General features: G+C 42.1%; 1 long non-coding RNA gene and 1 gene segment (V, D, J or C); both read right to left on the bottom strand.

Moving 5' to 3' along the window:
• Positions 1-754: 754 nt before the first annotated feature.
• LOC122704635 lies at positions 755-11,214 on the bottom strand. The segment is given in 2 exon segments: positions 755-1,168; positions 10,813-11,214. Coding segments are annotated over 2 exon segments (393 nt in total).
• A 5,253-nt stretch (positions 11,215-16,467) lies between these two features.
• On the bottom strand, positions 16,468-21,752 carry LOC122704662. Its single transcript, XR_006343907.1, has 3 exons — positions 20,854-21,752; positions 17,676-17,858; positions 16,468-17,543 (listed from the first exon to the last, which is right to left on the bottom strand). It is a non-coding gene; the product is annotated as an uncharacterized LOC122704662 (long non-coding RNA).
• Between the last annotated feature and the right edge of the window lie 424 nt (positions 21,753-22,176).

Raw genomic sequence — 22,176 nt, 5'->3', positions numbered from 1 at the left:
CCTCAGTTACAGAGAGAGAGAGAAGAGAAAGCCAAGAAGCATTTTGAATATTGAGATAAACGTCAGTGTCATCACCTGAGAATAAAAAGTGGTTCCTCTGGGGAGGCAAAAATAGACTATGTGGAAGAGTGGGAAGAAAAAGAGAGTGTTATTTGATTTTGTAAATAAATGAGAGTATTATTTTGATTTAAAAAAAAGAAATTTTATTTTTAAAAGGATGAGAAAGTGAGAATCTCAGATGAGACGAGGTTGAAAAATAATCATTGGCTTTATCACCACCAGAGCCACTGGTTTAAGTGAGAGCTTCTCTCAGAGAAATGCTCACAGAAGTCAGGTTCAAGGAGAAGAGGACTGGGACTTGAGGAAATGGAGACAGTAAGTCTAGACAGTCAACTAATTTGATTATTAAGGAGAAGAAAAATGTAGTAATAGGGCTGGTGGAGATATGACCTTTGAGAATATATTAAAATGGGAAAGATTCTCTTACAGACATGTGGCCAGATTATTATAAGAGAATGCCGAAAAATTTATTTCAGGGAAGAAGGTGCATTCCTATGGTATCTTTTCAAGGGGCCCAAGACTGGAAACCAAGACTCCAATACCACCACTATCCCTTTCAAATCTACACGGAGGAAGCTCTGGGCTGTTTAAAAGAGCAGACTGATCCATGGACACCCGGGGTGGGGGGGGTACTGTCTAGGATCCTGGACAGAATGCCCAGTAATCTCTGCTGTCTGGCTGTGTCACAAGTTCGTTCTCCATAGGACCACTTGGGAAGAGTCTCTGGTTGCTCAGGAGGAAGGAAAACAGCAAAGACGCCCTTATTCTAGAGCCGCAGCCTCAGGGTTTGAGTACAGTCTGCAGGTGCCTGGGGAGCACTGTGTCTGCACAGCGCAGAGGTAAGTGGCTGAGTCTTCGGGTTTGGGGGCTTCGATGTACAGAGAACTTCTCTTCTTTAACAAGGTGGCTCTCAATCTTTCTTTCTGCTTTTCATCCCCAGCTGAGTAAAGAAGGAAGAGGAGTTCAGGGCCCTTCCCGGGGTCTTGTCTATACCACAGTAGCCCTCTGAAGCTGCTGACGATGTGGCTGCAATTGAGACTGAGACTGTCCCCCTCCTGGGTTCTCAGGGTCTGAGGACTCTGCTCCACTCGGTCTTCTCCACGCAGCCCTGTTCAGGAGAACAAAGTCAGAAACAACACAAAGCTTTCCGTTCAGCAGTGCTTAAAATCCCAACACAAAGCATGAATGAGCAGTGTCTAGACTCCTCTCTCTCTCCTCCCCGTCTTTGGAAAAATGTGCCCATAAGTTCTCACCTCTTAACCGGCAACTTACATCCAAGCTGAACCCACAAGACTATGAATGCACATTCAAGCATGTTCTCCATCCTGCCACCTCACTCTTGATGCAATTTTAGTGATTCCAAATCTTCTCCCCTGAGGGGCTGCTCCTGTGTCTTAGTTCTTCTCTAATGCACAAGAGAGCCTTTCTGCTGGGCTCAGCCAATCACAAGCAAATCTTCTAGTAGCTTCATGCTTTTGACTTTTAAGACACTGGAAAAATGAAAGGAATGGAATCACTTCCCTCTGGTGGTCACAAACACAAACATCTCACTGGACAACTATGCCACTTACAAAGACAAATATTGAGGGAAGGACATCCTTTATGTTGCTGGGCACAGTACCTAGGAGGTCTAAAGCAGTAATCAGATCATGTCATTGTTCCTTGAATGTACTTTAAAGGTAAACTGCTACCAAGGGTTATAGGAGATGAGCCCAAGCATCAGTGTAATGGGGCTTCTTAGGTGGCACTACTGGTAAAGAACCCATCTGCCAGCACAAGAGGTGTAAGAGACATGGGTTCAATCCCTGGGTCGGAAAGTTGACCTGGAGGAGGACATGGCCGTCCACTCCAGTTTTCTTGCCTGGAGAATCCCATGGACAGAGGAGCTTGGCAGGCTACAGTGCATGGGGTCAAACAGAGTCGGACACGACTGAAGGGACATAGCAGCACTGGCATTGGTGTAATGGACTGTGTTTCCCTCTACGGTACACAAGAGTCACAGCAGGGGAGACCTTAAAAAGACTAGAGTGCTGAGAGAAGCAGAGGGATAGAATAGTTGTGCATCTGTCTGGAAACCTCTTTGACAGAGAATTGGGAATATAAGTTAAGAAATCCATTTCCTCAAATAATTTTATGCCTGGCTTCAGGGACCAAGCATAACTAAAACTCAGGGTCAAGAACTTGATAGATCTTGGGAGGACAGAATGGGCGATCATGGCAGAGGGAAAGAAGAGCTCTCCAATATAGACATCAGACAGGTCAGAAAGCCACAGGGCAGAGTGGGTAGCAGAAGATAAGTATAGCAAAACTAGCCTTGCTTAACTTGCTTGGTTCTATGACACCCCATTGGATTTTGTCATTGAACGTGTGTCTATGCTGTGGAGTTAACCACCATTTATAGGAGCTCTCTTAAGACTTGTCTGAACAGCACACTCTGCCCCAACCCTATTAGCTTCAATGCGGAAAAAGAGCATCAGCTCTCAGCTGCACTGTTTTGATGTCACTTTATCCTTCACCCACTCAGTGACAAGAAAGAATAAGCAGCACAGAAGTTCTTACACTAACAGTGTTTGGAGTTTCTTGTTCTTGGACTTTTTGTTTGAAAATTTGGTAATTTCTCAGTGATTTAAGTCATTGAACTAACATATCCTTTTTAGCATCCTTTCATATAATTCATTTTAACCACACTTAGCAAGTTCCCTTACAATCATATTTAGACAGCAGCTTTTCTTTGTTTCTGAATGTGTATCTCAGAAAGAACATGAGAAAGATAACTGCAAGATAAATGCAGGAGCTCTTTGTAGAACAGACACTAAATGAATCCAGGAGCTGGATGAGTGATGTGTAACGAAGCTCAAGAGATGATTTACAGTTGCGAACTTTATGAAAATTGTATGTCATTTTTTAAATACTTTTAATTTTAAATCACTATAGATTCATGGAAGTTTCCAAAAATGTACAAGGAGGCTCTGTGTACGCTTTACCCAGTCTCCTCCATGGTATCTAAACCAGGAAATTGACATTAGTAAAATGTACAGGTTTCAATTTTTAGATTTCCTCAGTTTTGCATGCAGATATGTGTGTGCGTGTGTAGCTCTATTCAATTTTACACATGTACAAATTCATGTGTTCATGTATATCACATGTATAGGTTCATCACCACATCCAAGATTCACAACTGTTTCATCATAACAAGGTTTCCCTAGGCCATACACACCTTTGTAGCCACACTGACTCCCTTCCCTAATCATTAACCCCAGACAATCACTCATCTGTTCATCCATACAATTTTGTTGTTTAGGAATGTCATAGAGTGGCTTCCCTGGTGGCTCAATGGTAAAAGAATCTGCCTGCGGGAAATGCAGGTTTAGTCTTTGGGTCAGGAAGAGCCTCTGGAGAAGGAAATGGCAACCCACTTCAGTGTTCTTGTCTGGGAAATCTCATGGAGAGAGGAGCCTGGTGGGAGTCCATGGGATTGCAGAGTCAGGACTGACTTATCGACTAAACAACAACAATGACCTAGAAATAGAATTATATAGAAGTAGCCAATGAGATTTTTTTTCACTTAGCATAAAGAGTAAAATCATGAGATCTATCCAAGTTACTGTATGTATCCAACTTGTTGGTCTTTTTCATTTCTGAATAGTATTCCATGGTGTAGATGTTCCACAGTTTGCTTAACCAGTAACCCACTGAGGGACACAGTTGTTTCCATATTTCAGCTGCTCTGAATAAAGCTGTTATGAATATTCAGGTACAAGTTTTTATGTGAATAAAATCTTTTATTTATTTAGAATAAGTGTCCAAATGTGTGATTGCATGTTTAGTTCTATGAGAAACTGCCAAGCTATTTTCCAGAATGCCCGTATCGTTTTAGATCTTCATCAGCAATTTGTGAGTGACTGAGTTTTTCCCACATGTTTGCCAGAATTTAGTATCATCACTAATTTTTATTTTAGCCCCACTGAGATTTTTGTAGTGATATTTCATTGTGGCTTTAATTTGCACTTCTCTGATGGCTAATATTGTTGAACATCTTTTCAGGTGCTAATTTGCAATCTGTATATCCCCTTTTTGGTGAAACACCTGTTCGAATCCGTTGCCCGTTTTCTTCCCTCATAGCTCAGTTGATAAAGAATCCACCTGCAATGCAGGAGACCTAGGTTCGATCCCTGGGTTGGGAAGATCCACTGGAGAAGGAAAAGGCTACCCATTTCAGTATTCTGGCCTGGAGAATTCCATGGACTGTATAGTCCAAGGAGTCGCAAAGAGTCGGACATGACTGAACAACTTTCACTTTCACCTCCAGTTCTGTAACTTATCATTTCATATTTTTAACAGGGTCTTTTACAGAGGAAAGGTTTTTAATTTTGATTCAGTTTGGTGTGTGCATGTGTGTGTGAGTGTATCATGCTTTCAGTGTCAAATCTAAGATTTACTTAGCTGCAAGCCTGAAATTTTTCTCTTATGTTTTTTTTTTAGAGTTGCATAGTTTTATATTTTTCATTTAAGTCTATGATCCATTTTGAGCTAACTTTTATAATGTATATATTTTTAAAATATTTTTTAAAGGGCTGTGTCATCATCTTTGTTTCAGGCTTTACCTATTTGCTGTTATCAAGTAACTAGTTCAAAGCAACATAACCAAAGTGTGGATTGAAGACTTCTCATAGGGGAGTGAAAACAAATTTGTTCTTTGAGCCTGTGACTTTCCCTTTTTATACTTAGTGTGATTTCTCTACCTAAAGAGTAAAGTTAAAATTGTAGTAAAAAGCCAAGCCCTTCTCAATTCATCGCCTCTGAAATCCTCTATCATGTATTACAGGGCAATGCTTTCTAGTATAGATTCAGAAAATGGTTACATCTGTCTTATGATTGAAGATAACTGTAATCTCTTCTAACATTCACATTTCTTTAAACTTTAATGTTCTCTGAGAAAAATGCCTATCAATCTTTAAGTCATCAAACTGAGCTAAACATCAGAATCTCCTTCCTTGTCTGTAACTTCTTTCTTATAATTGAGCATGTGTTTCTTGAAGAAGAGAATATTCTTTACAAATTGTCCCAAGAATGAAACTTCCCACTTTCTGTTATTACTTTTTGCTAAAATTACAGGCTTCCATTGACCTTTTTTCACAGTCAGCATTCCAAGGTCAAACAGCTCCTTTCTCCAAGGATGTAGTCATTCTTCTTACTACTGTCCCAGGGGCAGAGTCTTTTAAATACCAATTTTTTTATAATTGAGGATAACACTTTCTAAAAATTTTCTTAAGTGTTGTGAATCCAGGAGCTTAAAACTGTTCTTGATCAAAACAAGTCAGCCCTTGAAAACAGAAACTAGAAAAACAGACAAGACACTTTTCTTGTCTTAGGCTAGGACTCCCAATGATAGGAGTATTTATCCCTAAACTAGGTCTTTAGATTTGAAAGAAAAAATATACAAAGAAGCAGCACAAGTCATAGCAATGGTAAAGATAGGTAAAAACAGATAGTTTGACACCATCCAGTTGTACTCATGGGCAAAATCTAGTGTATGGAGACTACCTGTTATACAAAGGTCACTTCCTTTGAACCCTAGAAATTAGGATGGAAAGGAAAAGTATTGGGACTCAAAGAGAACTAAGGTAACTGTGACTTTCTTTCAGTCTGGACCACTGCTCCCTCCTTGCCCACTACCATCCTTAGCTTAATAAGATCCATATCTTTAGACATAGCAAGTAAATATTTTAGGCTAAAATTTGAAGATTAAAAAGTCTAGAAGTGAAAGCAAGAAAGAGATAATAGAGGGGTATGTTACCATTGGCTGAAACCTCAAAGAATCACTGATAAGAGGGACTTCCAAGTTTACAAGAGAACAAGTTGATATACCTTACTATAGACTCACTCAGGTGATTAAGATGGCTCTGTCTGTGCCAACAGGAGGGAGACCATATAATTTAATTGCAAGCCTGAAAATAGTACCATATGAAGAAAATCTGTTCAAACAGAAAGGGAACTTATGACACATATAAACAGAAGTATTCTTGTGGTGATGAGAAATGAACTACAAGAAAAAATAGATCCACAATTACCTAACAGCATCCAAAGGGTAGAAGCTCTATATCTGTTGATTTTATGAATTAATTCTTCTTCTTCAGTCAACCAATATTTGATACACAACCACTATGTGCTATGTATTGTGTAATGTACAATGAATTCACGTTTCCTGACCCTACGGAGCTCAGAGTTATAGTCATAACAGAGACATTACTTTGCCAACAAAGGTCCATATAATCAAAGCTATGATTTTTCCAGTAGTCATGTGTGGATGTAAGAGTTGGACCATAAAGAAGGCTCAGTGCCAAAGGAGTGATGCTTTTGAAGTGTGGTGTTGGAGAAACCTCTTGAGAGTACCTTGAACTACAAGGAGATCAAACCAGTCAATCCTGAAGGAAATCAGTCCTGAATATTCATCGGAAGGATTGATGCTGAAGCTGAAGCTCCAATCTTTGGCCACCTGATGCAAGGAACTGACTCATTGGAAAAGACCCTGATGCTGGGAAAGATTGAAGGAGGAGAAGGGGATGACAGAGGATGATAGTTGGATGGCATCACTGACTCAATGGACATGAGTTTGAGCAAGCTCTGAGAGATAGTGAAGGACAGGGAAGCCTGGTGTTCTGCAGTCCATTGGGTCATAAAGAGTCGGACATGACTGAGCTACTTAAAAATACAATACATAATTATAGATATAGATGTAGATACATAAAATCATATTAATTGCAACATCCCTTTTGTCTTGGGCTTTGGAGACAGCCTGCAGTACATGAGAACTCATGGATTTTGTCAAAGTTTTTTTCTGCATCTATTGAGAAAATCATATGGTTTTTATCTTTCAATTTTTAATGTGGTGTATTACATTGATTGATTTGTGGATATTAAAGAATCCTTGCATTCCTGGGATGAAGCCCACTTGGTCATGATGTATGATCTCTTTGACAAAATTCAACATCCATTTATGATAAAAAAAAAACCCTCCAGAAAGCAGGAATAGAAAGAACATACCTCAACATAATAAATATGACAAATAAATATAACAAACCCACATCAAACATTACCCTCAATGGTGAAAAATTGAAAGCATTTCCCCCGAAATCAGGAACAAGACAAGGGTGCCCACTCTCACCACTACTATTCAACATAGTGTTGGAAGTGTTGGCCACAGCAATCAGAATAGAAAAAGAAATAAAAGGAATCCAGATAGGAAAAGAAGAAGTGAAACTCTCACTGTTTGCAGATGACATGAGCCTCTACATAGAAAACCCTAAAGACCCTACCAGAAAATTACTAGAGCTAATCAATGAATATAGTAAAGTTGGAGGATATAAAACTAACACACAGAAATCCCTTGCATTCCTATACACTAACAATGAGAAAACAGAAAGAGAAATTAAGGAAATAATACCATTCACCATTGCAACAAAAAGAATAAAATACTTAGGAGTATATCTACCTAAAGAAACAAAAGACCTATACATAGAAAACTATGAAACACTGATGAAAGAAATCAAAGAGGACACAAATAGATAGAGAAATATACCATGTTCATGTATTAGAAGAATCAATATTGTGAAAATGAGTACACTACCCAAGCAATCTACAGATTCAATATAATCCCTATCAAGCTACCAATGGTATTCTTCACAGAACTAGAACAAATAATTTCACAATTTGTATGGAAATACAAAAAACCTCAAATAACCAAAACAATCTTGAGAAAGAAGAATGGAACTGGAGGAATCAACCTGCCTGACTTCAGGCTATATTACAAAGCCACAGTCATCAAGACAGTATGGTACTGGCACAAAGACAGAAACATAGGTCAATGGAACAAAGTAGAAAGCCCAGAGATAAATCCACATACCTATGAACACCTTATCTTTGACAAAGGAGGCAAGAATATACAATGGAAAAAAGACTATCTCTTTAACAAGTGGTGCTGGGAAAACTGGTCAACCACTTGTAAAAGAATGAAACTAGAACACCTCCTAACACCATACACAAAAATAAACTCAAAATAGATTAAAGATCTCAATGTAAGACCAGAAACTATAAAACTCCTAGAGGAGAACATAGGCAAAACACTCTCCGACATAAATCACAGCAGGATCCTCTATGACCCACCTCCCAGAATATTGGAAATAAAAGCAAAACTAAACAAATGGGATCTAATGAAACTTAAAAGCTTTTGCACTACAAAGGAAACTATAAGCAAGGTGACAAGACAGCCTTCAGAATGGGAGAAAATAACAGTAAATGAAGAAACAGACAAGGGATTAATCTCAAAAATATACAAGCAACTCCTGAAGCTCAGTTCCAGAAAAATTAAATGACCCAATCAAAAAATGGACCAAAGATCTAAACAGACATTTCTCCAAAGAAGACATACAGATGGCTAACAAACACATGAAAAGATGCTCAACATCATTCACTATCAGAGAAATGCAAATCAAAACCTCAATGAGGTACCATTACACGCAAGTCAGAATGTCTGCTATCCAAAAGTCTACAAGCAATAAATGCTGGAGAGGGTGTGGAGAAAAGGGAACCCTCTTACACTGTTGGTGGGAATGCAAACTAGTACAGCCACTAAGGAGAACAGTGTGAAGATGCCTTAAAAAACTGGAAATAGAACTGCCATGACCCAGCAATCCCACTCCAGGTCATACACACCGAAGAAACCAGATCTGAAAGAGACACGTGCACCCCAATGTTCATTGCAGCACTGTTTATAATAGCCAGGACATGGAAGCAACCTAGATGCCCATCAGCAGACAAATGGATAAGAAAGCTGTGGTACATATGCACAATGGAATATTACTCAGCCATTAAAAAGAATACATTTGAATCAGTTCTAATGAGATGGATGAAACTGGAGCCCATTATACAGAGTGAAGTAAGCCAGAAAGATAAAGACCAATACAGTATACTAACACATATATATGGAATTTAGAAAGATGGTAACGATAACCTTATATGTAAAACAGAAAAATAGACACAGATGTACAGAACAGACTTTTAGACTCTGTGGAAGAAGGCAAGGGTGGGATATTCTGAGAGAATAGCATTGAAACAAGTATACTATCAAGGGTGAAACAGATCATGAGCCCAGGTTGGATGCATGAGGCAAGTGCTCAGGGCTGGTGCACTGGGAAGACCCAGAGGGATGGGATGGGGGGGGGGGGGACTGGAGATGCGGAACACATGTAAATCCATGGCTGATTCATGTCAATGTATGGCAAAAACCACTACAATATTGCAAAGTAATTAGCCTCCAACTAATAAGAATGAAAGGAAAAAAATACAAAAAAACAAAAATAAAAAAAAAGTTTCTTGTCTGTTTAATGCAATCACAGCAAGCTTCCTGGTGGACAAAATTTGTCCAGCTGTATGTGTCTAACAGGAATCAATAATGTGTGCTAAAATAATCTTGCTTTTAAATATCCACCCTATAGCCAAAATGAGTACAAGCTCACCAGACCAAGCATTCTTATTTCCTTACATCAGAAATGCAACCCTAGAGGCTGCGTGCCGCTGCTAATGAGCCCGTGCGCCGCCCCTACGGAAGCCAGTGCACCGGGAGCCCGTGCTCCGCACCAAGAGGAGTCGCCGCAGTGAGAAGCCCATGCACCGCAATGACGAGCAACCTCCACTCGCTGCAACTGGAGAGAGCCCAAGTTCAGTAGCAAAGATCCAGCCAAATCAAAAAATAAAACAATCAAATAAGTAATAAAAGAAACATGGCCACTCAAAAGTCACAAACGCTTTTTCATCCCACGGCTGCAGCAGCTCCAGTTCAAAGGCTTTCACTGCAAACAGCACCTCAATAGCGTTACGTCTCAGCCACACGCAGACTGCTATGTGATTTGCCTGGTATCTCTGTGTTGGTTTATGACTATGATTCAGGTGATGCAGCTTTTAATCATCTATTTCTTTTCTCTAAATGAACTACTAATTTTGTGACATCTAATATCTATCTTACATTATAAGAAAAATAGATTTTTTTTTGAAAGTCAGTCTAGAGAAGAGAGAAATCTTTCTGGATGAAGAGGGGTGCTTCTGGGGATTGAGCTTGGGTCTTCCTTAAGACTGACATCCACCCTATTATCCTGTAGAGCAATTCTCAACGCCTTGAGTTTCTAGGATTAGACCTGAGCTTGATTGGTTTTCCTGAAAAACTCTAAATGTAAACTAAACTCTGATCAAGGAGAGAATATACCTCTTCCTGACTTCAGCCTCCTGCTCCCCTTGGGTTTGCGCTCAGCTCCCGCTGCAGCCCTCCATCACTGTGTCACTCAGAGCACAGTAGTACACAGCCGAGTCTGATGTTTCCACTGCCTGTTTCTGCAGGTGGAAGGAGCTGTCCCTCTTCACAAGAGTGGCCTGAAAACCTTCATGCTCGGGCCTCTGGTTTGCCATTGAGCCCTTCAGGAGGAGTTGAGGAGCTTTGTTGTGATGCTGGACATACCAGAAAAGATAGGGATCGGAATATGTGGCCTGGTAAGTGCAGTTCAGGGTCATGAGAGCCCCCTCTAAGACAGTCACTGGGCCTTCTGTCTGGTTCACTGAGTCACCATTGGTCCCTCCTACAAGAGAATCACTTCGTTATAGTAGAAATGTACAGGAGGAGAGTTTTCAGCCAGAGAAGAAAAATAAAACTGACCTGTTATCACAGGAAAATGAGAAATCATTTTAGGACAGAATGCTACTTACCAAGTATTAAGAAGATGACCAGAACTGAGTGAGGGGCAGAAAACATTCTGGCCACAGTCCTTGTTCCCTAGAAACATCAAATCTAGCAAAGTTAGTCTTCAGCTGGATGTTACAGAAGCTCCTCACTCAGAAAATGGGGACCCCTTTCTGCACAGCAGCAGTCATCTGTCTTGTGGCTACAGAGGAAGCAAGTCAAACCAGCTCCTGAATACAAAAAGGAATCGCATTTGAAGGAAGCCCCGCCCTCTGGTGGTGATCTTAAAGATTACACCACAGTCATGTCTGAGCTCAGTTCAGTTCAGCAGCTCAGTCGTGTCCAACTCTTTGCAACCCCATGGACAGCAGCAGGCCAGGCTTCCCTGTCCAACACCAGCTCCCGGAGCTTGCTCAGACCCATGTCCATTGAGTCGGTGAGGCCATCCAACCATCTCATCTTATGTCGTCCCTTTCTCTTCCTATCTTCACTCTTTCCCAGCATCAGGGTCTTTTCTGATAAGCCAGCTCATCCCATCAGGTGGCCAAAGTATTGCAGCTACAACTTCAACATCAGTCCTTCCAGTGAATATTCAGAACTGATTTCTTTTAGGACTGACTGGTTTGATCTCCTTGCAGTCCAAGGGGCTCTCAAGAGCCAAGGGGTTCTCTTTTGAACACCATAGTTCAAAAGCATCAATTCTTCAGCGCTCAGCTTTCTTTTTTGGTCCAACTCTCACATCCATACATGACTACAGGAAAAACAATAGGTTTGACTATATGGACCTTTGTCAGCAAAGTAATGTCTCTGCTTTTTAATATGCTGTCTAGGTTGGTCATAGCTTTTCTTCCAAGGAGCAAGTGTCTTTTAATTTCATGTCTGCAGTCACCATTCGCAGTGATTTTGGAGCCCTAGAAAATAAAGTCTGTCACTGTTTCCATTGTTCCCCATCTATTTGCCATGAAGTGATGGGACTGGATGCCATGACCTTAGTTTTTGAATGCTTAGTTTAAAGCCAGCTTTTTCACTCTCCTCATCCTGACCTACTCCTGACCTAGTCCTCCTGATGAGAGTTTGTGGGGTACACACAGGAGAATGGGACAGGACTCTAAGAGGAGAGCCCTAAACCCAAACCTGCTTTGGGAAACGTTCCATTATTACATCCATTATTTTCTGTGTGGTATGATGTCACTAGCTTTGCAAAGAATGCCAGTTAACAATTTTTAGGAGGAATAGTCGGAGGGTTTCTTCTCTACATATGTCTCCATGATTCCCATGGGTCAGAAAAGCCCCACTGCATGGAAAGTGCTCCCTCCTCTCCCCAAGACCTTCGCCTGAATTAGCTCTATTCATCCCCAAGGCACAGCCAACATACTGCTGGAATGTTGGAATGTTACATAATGTTGGAAACATTATCTAAGTCAGGTCTCAAACAATGTGTGGCTGAACGATCAGGTGAATGAATGATCCCTGTGCCCTGTGCTGGGCTCAGTCGCTCAGTCGTGTCTGCCTCTTTGTGGCCCTAGAGACTATATATAGCCTGCCAGGCTCCTCTGTCCATGGGATTTTCCAGGCACGAATACTAGAGTGGCTTGCCATGCCCTCCTCCAGGGGATCTTCCCAACACAGGGTTTGAGCCAGAGTCTCCTGCATCTCCCGCATTGCAGGCGGATTCTTTACACATCTGAGCCACCACATCATTTAAGGCAGATCTCATCTAATGTGTGGTTGAATGAACAAGTTATTACCCCTATCCATCATAAAATGTCATATTTGTAAAATTAAAAAATAAATTGCTGTTACTTCTTTTTTACTGATAAAGGTAGAGTCTACCTTCCAACTAGCAAACTGGACAAAATATATGAGACAAGTTGTGGAACTTGGACATCAGGTAGCACAGAGATAACAAAAACAGATGAGATGAGCCAGGACGTGGCCCAGATTTCTTCACGAAGGCAGCTTCTAGGCACCAGTGCGTGAGGGATTTAACAAAAATGGCCCAACTGCCTCACTGTGAGATGGAATAATATTTTGGGGATCCTGAGGAACCTAGAAATTTGTGGACCAGTGTACCAGAGAGGAAGGACTTGGGCAAAAGTGAGAGAGGGAGAGAGATGAGGGCAAAGAGGTGCGGGGAGGAGTCACTGTGAATCCTGGACTGAGTTCTGATCTGTAAGTAAAGAGAGAAGACCCAATGAGTCTGGTAAACCTCCCTGAAGGGGCCTCCTTTGGGGCCTGGACCCTACTTGGATGACAGCCTCATCCTTACACCTTCAGCCTCATGAGGGATGGATGACCTTACTTAGGAAACCTGGTTCTTGAAACATCTTTTTACCTCTTGTCACATTCTTGCTTTAATCCAACTAAGTATTTTTTTTTTAGAATGTCAAGTTTAGATGCTTAATATATTAGCCAGGCACTCTTCATTCCAGAGACATGTGTGTGGTATTTATCTGTCTTCTGTTTATTTATTAGGGATTCAGGAATCTCAATGGAAAGAACTGTTTGCTCACGGTCTGTCAGCCTGTTTGTCTAGTTCCCTGTGCAATTGTTTGTGCTAGTGAAGTGAACCCAGCAGAAGATTTAATGGGGTCATTTCATAGCTTGTTCTTTCCTCTAGGATAGGGTTTATTTTATGCAAAGTCTGACTATATTATGGTAAGAAGTCAAAACATGGTTTTTGTTGACATAAAACATGTTAAGACATGGAAACACTGTGGCTGCAGACAGCTGTGAGGTTGCCTTACGTGGCCTCTCAGGGCAGTGCTGTCAATCCAGTAACAATGGTTGTGACTAAGTCAGTGGAACTCAAAAACTGCTACTGCTGCTGCTGCTGCTGCTGCTAAGTCGTTTCAGTCGTGTCCGACTCTATGTGACCCCATAGACGGCAGCCCACCAGGCTCCTCCGTCTGTGGGATTTTCCAGGTAAGAGCACTGGAGTGGGGAGCCACTGCCTTCTCCGGAACTCAAGAACAGGCTTCTTCAAATCTCTACAGAGATTTTCTCACCAGTTAAAATGAATTTTGTTAGTTCTTACCAAAACTGGGATCATTTTTAATGCACATCTGATGCTGAGCTATTCTTTTTGCTTGTTTTTTGTCTGCGCCAGGTCTTATTTTAGGCTTGTGGGATCCAGTTCCCTGACCAGGGATTGAATCTGGGCCTCCAGAAATGTGAGTGCAGAGTCCTACTCACTGAACCAACCCTCCACCTAAAATGAGAATCTTGAGTTGAAGCTATCATGCTGGCAGGACTCTCTGGCTCAGCAGATCACCTAGATTGTCTTAAACTCTTGAGCATTTTCAGGAATCCCTAGCTTCCAGCATTCATTCTGGAAATTTACAGGGTTGTCTGCAATGTGGAAACCAAAATCAGATACAATTCCTATCTCAAATTACTTTCAGTTGATTGAGAAGCAGGTAAGCAAAAAAAAAAAAAAAAAAAAATTCTATGTCCTGTCTGTACTCGCACTAGCCTGGACCCCAATACATGAAATGAGGGATCAGACTGGAATAGAGAGCTGATGCAGTTACCACCAGGGAAATTAAACCTGCTAGAATACTTTTTTCCCCACCCTTAAGATTTATTTTTGTTCTTTCATCTCCCTCTCCATTTCGATGGCCTCTTTATTAAGATGTTGCACCCCCAGTGCACAGGGGGCCAGCACCCAGTGTGCAGGACTCTGGGATGTCAGGGAGGAAGGCAGTGCTCACCTTCAGGCGGGTGTCCAGACCTACCCTAAGTGACGATGGTGACTACATCTGCCAAGACCATACAACTACTGTAACTATTAAACTCTGCATTTAAGTAGTTGTGTCTATAAATTGGGTTCCCCCAGTAGCTCAGCAGTAAAGAATCTGCCTGCCAATTGAGGAGATGAGAGTTCGATCCCTGGGTCAGGAAGATCCCCTGGAGGAGAAGAAAGCAACCCACTCCAGTATTCTTGCCTGGAAAATTCCATGGACAGGGGAGCCTGGCAGCTACAGTCCACTGGATTACAAAGTGTCAGACGCCACTTAGCAACTGAGCACCAGACACAATACACACAGGCCTGTAAATTATGAAATGACAAGGATTCAGTGTCCTGGCCACACCTCACAGACTGCCCAGCAGTAAAACATCCATCTCTGCCCACCAGCTGTGCCCACCACTGTCCTTCCAAAAAGTCTGCTCCAGGAAGTTGCAGACAGGAGATCAGCCTGAGAAGATGAGGGGACTCTGTGCAATGGGCATGACTGTAGCAGGGACACAGAGCAGGGACCACAGTGGCTCCGCATCCCGCTCATGAGCAGAGGAGTGTGGAGAAGCTCCTGCTCGCTGAGTGGGTGGTAATTTCTCCTAGTCTCCTGAGCAGGTGAAAAGCCCACTCCACTGTCAAGATAGCCTATTTTTAGAGAACAAAAAGACTTCCCCCAAGTGTCTGAAGTATGACTGACTGATGAATCGATTTCCCTGCTTTTGCTGTTGTTCAGTCCCTAGGTCATGTCTGACTCTTTACGACCCCAGGAACTGCAGCACGTCAGGCTTCCCTGTCCTTCACTAGCTCCCAGAATTTGCTCAAACTCCTGTCCATTGAGTCAGTGATGCCATCCAACCATCTTATCCTCTGTCATCTCCTTATCCTCTTGCCCTCAAACTTTCCCAGCATCAAGTCCTTCTCCAGTGAATCGGTTCTTCACATCAGGTGGCCAAAATATTGGAACTTATAGTTTCAGCATCAGTCTTTCCAAGGAAGGTTCAGGGTTGATATCCTTTAGGATAGATTGCGTTGACCACCTTGCAGTCCAAGAGATTCTCAAGAATCTTCTCCAAAACCACAGTTCAAAAGCATCAACTCTTCAGCGCTCAGCCTTCTTTATGGTTCAACTTTCACATTCATACATGATTACTGGGTAAACCATAGCTCTGACTATAGGGACCTTTGTTGGCAAAGTAATGTCTCTGCTTTTTAATACACTGTCTAGGTTTGTCATATCTTTTCTCCCAAAGATCAAGAGTCTTTTAATTTTATGAATGCAGTCACCATCTGCAGTGACTTTGGAAACCAAGAAAATAAAATCTGTCATTGTTTCCACTTTTTCCCCATCTATTTGCCATCAAGTGATGGGACCAGATGTCATAATCTCACATTTTTGAATGTTGAGTTTTACTCCAGTTTTTTCACTCTCCTCTTTCACCCTCATCAAGAGGCTCTTTAGCTTCTCTTTGCTTTCTGCCATTAGAGTGGTATCATCTGCATATATGAAGTTGTTGATATTTCTCCTGGCAATCTTGATTCCAGCTTGTGAATCATCCAGCCCAGAATTTGGCATGCTGTACTCTGCATATAAGTTAAATAAGCAGGGTAACAATATATAGCCTTGACATATTCCTTTTCCAAGTTTGAACCAGTCCATTGTTCCATGTGCAGTACTAACTGTTGCTTCTTGTCCTGCATACAGGTTTCTTGGGTATTCCCATCTCTTTAAGAATTTTCCACAGTTTGTTGTGATCCACACAGTCAAAGGATTTAGCATAGTCAGTGAAGCAGAAGTAGACATTTTTTAATTCCCTTGCTTTTTCCTGTGATCCAGTGGCTGTTGGTAATTTGATCTCTGGTTCCTCTGCCTTTTTTAAACTCAGCTTGTACATCTGAAGTTCTTCATTCCTGTACAGCTGAAGCATAGCTTGAAGGATTTTGAGCATAATCTTGCTAGCATGTGAAATGAGTGCAATTGTATGGTAAGTTGAACATTCTTTGGCATTCATTTCCCTGAGTTGAGGTTATTAGCAAGAGAATATCCTGTACCCAGTTTCAACACAAACAATACACACAACACCTGCAGTATTTACAGAGTTGTCTGCTCTGATCCACAGGACCATCAATAGAAGGAATATCTTTTCAGGAAGTTCTCCTCCTGGAACTTACTTAGGTAGCAGCATTTCTGGAGCAACTAGAAGGGATGGAAAAGTACAGGAAAGAGAGAATAAAGCTCCAGTCACTGAAGATGGAGTGTCTGCAGGTGAAACTCATCAGGATACACAATCTTGGCCTGAATTTTAAAAACCAGAGACTAGCTTCCAGGTCGCACAGCCATCCATCAACAATGTGCCTTGGAATTTTCATTAACACATTGTAAAACATTTCAGCATATTTCTGAATTGTCATCAAAGAGTTAATGTCACTTCAAGGGATTCTATGCGATCTGCGGGATTGTGGGTGGGCTGAAAACAGGCATTTCTGGAGAAAAGCTCTTAGGTTCCTTTTTGAACTGTCCTGCCCCCAGATTCCTCTCTGTAAGGCAACCCAAGAATTCCTAGGTCCAATTGGCTCTGAGGAGCAGACCTGGAAGAGCTTTGACAAGACCTCTAGCATAGCACACTGGAGAGAGAAACAACACCCCCTTCGGGTCTGCCCATGGCTGGAGCCCCATCTGCATCTGGGTTTGTGCTCAGCTCCCCCTGCAGCCCTCCATCACTGTGTCCCTCAGAGCGCAGTAGTACACAGCCGAGTCTGATGTTTGCACTGCCTCTTTCTGCAGGTGGAAGGAGCTGTCCCCCTTAACAAGAGTGGCCTGAAAACCTTCATGCTCTACCTTCTTGTCTGCTGTGAAGCCCTTCAGGAGGAGTTGAGGAGCTTTGTTGTGATGCTGGACATACCAGAAAAGATAGGGAGCCGAACCAGCAGTCTGGTAAGTGCAGTTCAGAGTCATGAGCGCCCCCTCTGAGACAGTCACTGGGCCTTCTGTCTGGTTCACTGAGTCACCATTGGTCCCTCCTACAAGAAAATCACTTTGTTATGATAGAAATGCACAGGAGAGGAGTTTTCAGCCAGAGAAGAAAAACAAAATTTACCTACAGTTATAAGAAAGTGAAAAATCATTAAGTTTTAGAATAAAATGTTACTTACTGAATATTAAGATGATCAGAAGAACTGAGTGAGTGACTGAATGCCTGAATGCAAAAGAAAACGGTCCTTGTTCTCTGGAATACACCAGTCTAACGAATCTAGTCTCCATCTGGATGTTCCAGAAGCTCCTCACTCAGAAACGGAGAGCCCCTTTCTGCACAGCAGCAATATTCTGTCTTCTGGCTGCAAAGTAGGCAAGCGAAACCAGCTCCTGAACACAAGGAGGAACCGCATCTGAAGGAAGCCCCGCCCTCTGGTGGTGATCATGAGAATTGCACCACAGTCGAGTCTGACCTCTTCCTCCTGATAACAGCTTGTGGGGTTACATACAGGAGAATGGGACAGGACCCTAAGAAGAGAGTCCTAAACATAAGCGTGCTTAGGGAAATATTCTATTATTACTTCCATAATTTTTTTTGGCACAGGTGTCTCTAGTTTCACAAGAAACCCCAGTTACAATTTCTAGATGGAATAGTCAGAGGTTTCTCCCTTGCGTATGTCTCCGATTCCCGTGGGTCAGAGAAGGATCCCTCTGTGTGGAAAGTGCTTCCTTCTCTCCCCAAGTCATTTCTCTGAAGTAGTTATATTCATGTTGACTCTGTCAACATGCCATGGAGAAAATTTTATCTAAGGCAGGTGTCAAATAACGTGTAGTTAAACGATAAGGTTATTATCCTTTTATCATTGAATGACAGATTTGTAAAACACAATAAAAATAAAATGCATGACTTCCTTTTCACTGATAACGGTAGAGTTGATCTTCCAACTACAAGACTATTTTTGGACCTTGAACATCAGGTAGCACCGAGATAAGGAAAACAGATGATATGACCACAAACATTGCCCAGCTTACTTCATGGAGGCAGTTTCTAGGCACCAGTGCATGAGGGATTTACCACAAATAGTGCAGCTGTCTCACTGTGGGATTGAGACAGAATAGGAAAACAGAGATCCTGAGATACCTAAAACTTGTGGACCTCTGTACCAGAGGGGAGGAATGTTGACAAAAAAGAGAGAAAGAGAGAAATAAGCGCAAGGCAGGGTTTGGGGGAGAGAGTCCCGGGGTAGGGGTGGGGACGGGAGTTGGACCATCCTGGATGACAGCAACCTTACACCTTTAGCCTCATGAGGCACAGGTGACCTTACTTCGGTAACCTGGTTCTTGAAACATCTTTTTACCTCTTGTCACATTCTTGCTTTAATCCAACTAAGTATTTTTTTTAGAATGTCAAGTTTAGATCCTTAATATATTAGCCAGACACTCTTCATTCCAGAGGCATGTGTGTGGTATTTATCTGTCTTCTGTTTATTTATTAGGGATTCAGGAATCTCAATGGAAAGAACTGTTTGCTCAGTGTCTGTCAGCCTGTTTGTCTAGTTCCCTGTGCAATTATTTGTGCTAGCGAAGTGAACCCAGCAGAAGATTTAATGTGGTCATTTCATAGCTTGTTCTTTTCTCTAGGATTGAGTTTACTTTATGCAAAGTCTAACTGTAATATGGTAAAAAGTCAAAACATTGTTCTTTGGTGACATAAACCATTTTAAGGCTTGGGGACGTTGTGGCTGCAGACAGCTGTGAGGTTCCCTCACACGGGCTCTCAATGTTGTCAGTCCAGTAACAATGGCTGTGACTAAGTCAGTTGAACTCAGGAACAGTCTTCTTCAAATGTGCCTTTTTTCACTACTGAGATTTTCTCCCAAGTTAAAATGAACTTTGTTAGTTCTTCCCAAAACTGGGATCATTTTTAATGCACGTCTGATGCTGAGCTGTTCTTTTTGCTTGTTTTGTTCTTTTGTCTGTGTCAGGTTTAGTTTAGGCTTGTGGGATCTAGTTCCCTGACCAGGGATCGAACCTGGGCCTCCAGCAATGTGAGTGCAGAGAGTCCCAGCCACTGAACCAACGCTTTCCCTAAAATTAGAATCTTGAGTTGAAATTATCATGCTGGCAGGACTCTCTGGCTTTGCAGATCACCCACATTCTCTTAAACTCTTGTGCATTTTCAGGAATCCCTCCAGCATTCATTCTGGAAATTTACAGGGTTGTCTACAACGTGGAAACAAAAATGAGACACATTTCCTACCTCATATTGCTTTCAGTTGATTGAGGAGCAAGTGAGAAAAAAAAAAAAATCCTATGCCCTGTCTGTACTCCCACTAGCCTGGACCACAGTACGTGAAATGAGGGCTGAGACCGAAAGCAGAGAACTGAAGCAGTTACTACCAGGGAAATTAAACCTGCTAGAATACTTTTATTTTCCCACCGTTAAGATTTATTTTTGTTCCTTCATCTCCCTCTCCATTTCTATGGCCTCTTTATTAAGATGCTGAACCCCCAGGGCACAGGGGGCCAGCCCCCAGTGTGCAGGACTCTAGGATGTTAGGGAGGAAGGCAGTGCTCACCTTCAGGCGGGTGTCCAGACCCACCCTAAGTGACGATGGTGACTACATCTGCCAAGACCATAAAACTACTATAACTATTAAACTGCATTTGAGTAGTTGTGTCTATAAATTGAGCTTCCCAGGTGCTAAGTGATAAAGAATCTGCCTGCCAATTGAGGAGATGAGGGTTTGATCCCTAGGTGAGAAAGATCCCCAGGAGAAGGGAATAGCAACCCACTCCAGTATTCTCGCCTGGAAAATTCCATGGACAGAGGAGCCTGGTGGGCTACATTCCACGGGGTCACAAAGAGTCAGACAAAACTTAGCAAATCACGCACACCTATAAATTATGAAATGACAATGATTCAGTATTCTGGCCACAACTTCAGCTTCAGCATCAGTCCTTCCAATGAATATTCACAGTTGATATCCTTTAGGATGGACTGGTTTGATCTCCTTGCAGTCAAGGGACTCTCACGAGTCTTCTCCAACCCACAGCTAGAAAGCATCAATTCTTTGGCACTCAGCCTTCTTTATTGTCCAACTCTCACATCTGCTAGGGTCCAGCCTCAGCAGGATCCAGAGGTACCCCTAGGATGAACTGCGTCGGAGGGAGGGAGAGGGAGGGAGGGAGAGAGAGAGAGAGAGAGAGAGAGAGAGAGAGAGAGAGAGACCAGACTGGGGTGTGTGCAGCAGGGTCTGGCATTGCTTTATATTTTATTGTAGCTTTTATACCCTAAGTTAGTACATTTCTAAGGGGAGGTGAAAGATAAGCATACAAAGTTTAGTTTAACGTTACCTCAGTTTGTCCTTCATGAAACCAGGGTGTTTTCTGCATGCTTCTTTCTTTATGAGAGTCTTCTTTCATAGTGGATCTTTGTAAATTATCTTCTGGCCTTGGGGCCTATTAACATTTTATGACCTAGGTGAAGGCAAAGCTGTTTTCCGTAGTCTATTCTTTATTGCTCTATTTTGCCTTGAGCTTAGCAGAAAACAGAAAAGTTGCAGTCTCATGGTACAGCAGGTTGCAACATAGTAGAAATACAATCCTGTTAACACAAAGGTCAGTCTTTTTGCAAAAGTTCTCAGCTAAATTTATCTAAAAAGTTTACCACACAAAGGCTCTGTGGTTCCAGTGAGGCAGCCTCTGTTTTAGCACTCTTGATTAAAATTAACAATCCTAAACTCTTATTTTTCTAAATCTTTAACCATAACCACATTTAGAATAATATTTTTGTGTTCTCTAATAGGGCCTCCTCACCCCCTGAAGGGCTCTGTGACCATTAGGGCCTTTTGTGATCAGGTTCTTTATGCTGTTTATGATTAAGGTGTTGTGAGCAGCCATGTGCATTAGTACACATTTGCCAAACAAGCCAGAGTACCAGCAGAAGGGTTTTTACTTGAAACACTTCCTTCATTCCTGGCCCCTTCGTAGGGAACCCGCGTCCAGGAGATTTATTCATTAGGGTTCTATGTTGGTCTTTATTTAGTGAAAGAGGAGCAGGAGAGCTCTCGGCAGGCAACGCAAAGATCGGCAACAAGACGAACAAGGACAACAGCAAGAGGGGGAGGCTACAGGGTGGGGTAGAGGCCGGGGTCAACCTGGAGGGTCCCTTGTAGCCTGAACAGCCTTGCGTTTCAGGTCTTCTCCTCATGACCTTGTCATGGGTGGGATGTCCCATAATGGCTCCCGGCACACATCCATTCATGATTACTGGGAAAACCATAGCTCTGACTATATGGACCTTTGCCAGTAAAGTAATGTCTCTGCTTTTTAACATGCTGTCTAGGTTGATCATAGCTTTTCTTACAAGGAACAAGCATCTTTTAATTTCATGGCTACAGTCACCATTTGCAGTGATTTTGAAGACCAAGAAAATTAAATCTGTCACTGTTTCCACATTTTCCCCATCTATTTGCCTTAAAATAATGGGGTTGGATGCCGTAATCTTAGTTTTTTTTAATGTTGAGTTTTAATCCAGCTTTTTCACTCTCCTCTTTCACCTGCATCAAGATGTTCTTTATTTTCTTTTCACTTTCTGCCATCAAGAAGAAGGAATTCATAGAGCCAGGACTCCATCTCAGGCCTATCTGTGCTGATCGTGCTCAGCTGCCTCTCCAG

The sequence above is a fragment of the Cervus elaphus genome, chromosome 12, assembly GCF_910594005.1.
Source record: "Cervus elaphus chromosome 12, mCerEla1.1, whole genome shotgun sequence".
Classification (NCBI taxonomy): Eukaryota; Metazoa; Chordata; class Mammalia; order Artiodactyla; family Cervidae; genus Cervus; species Cervus elaphus.
Note: the sequence above shows the minus strand (reverse complement) of the source record. Positions and strands in the feature narration are given on the sequence as shown.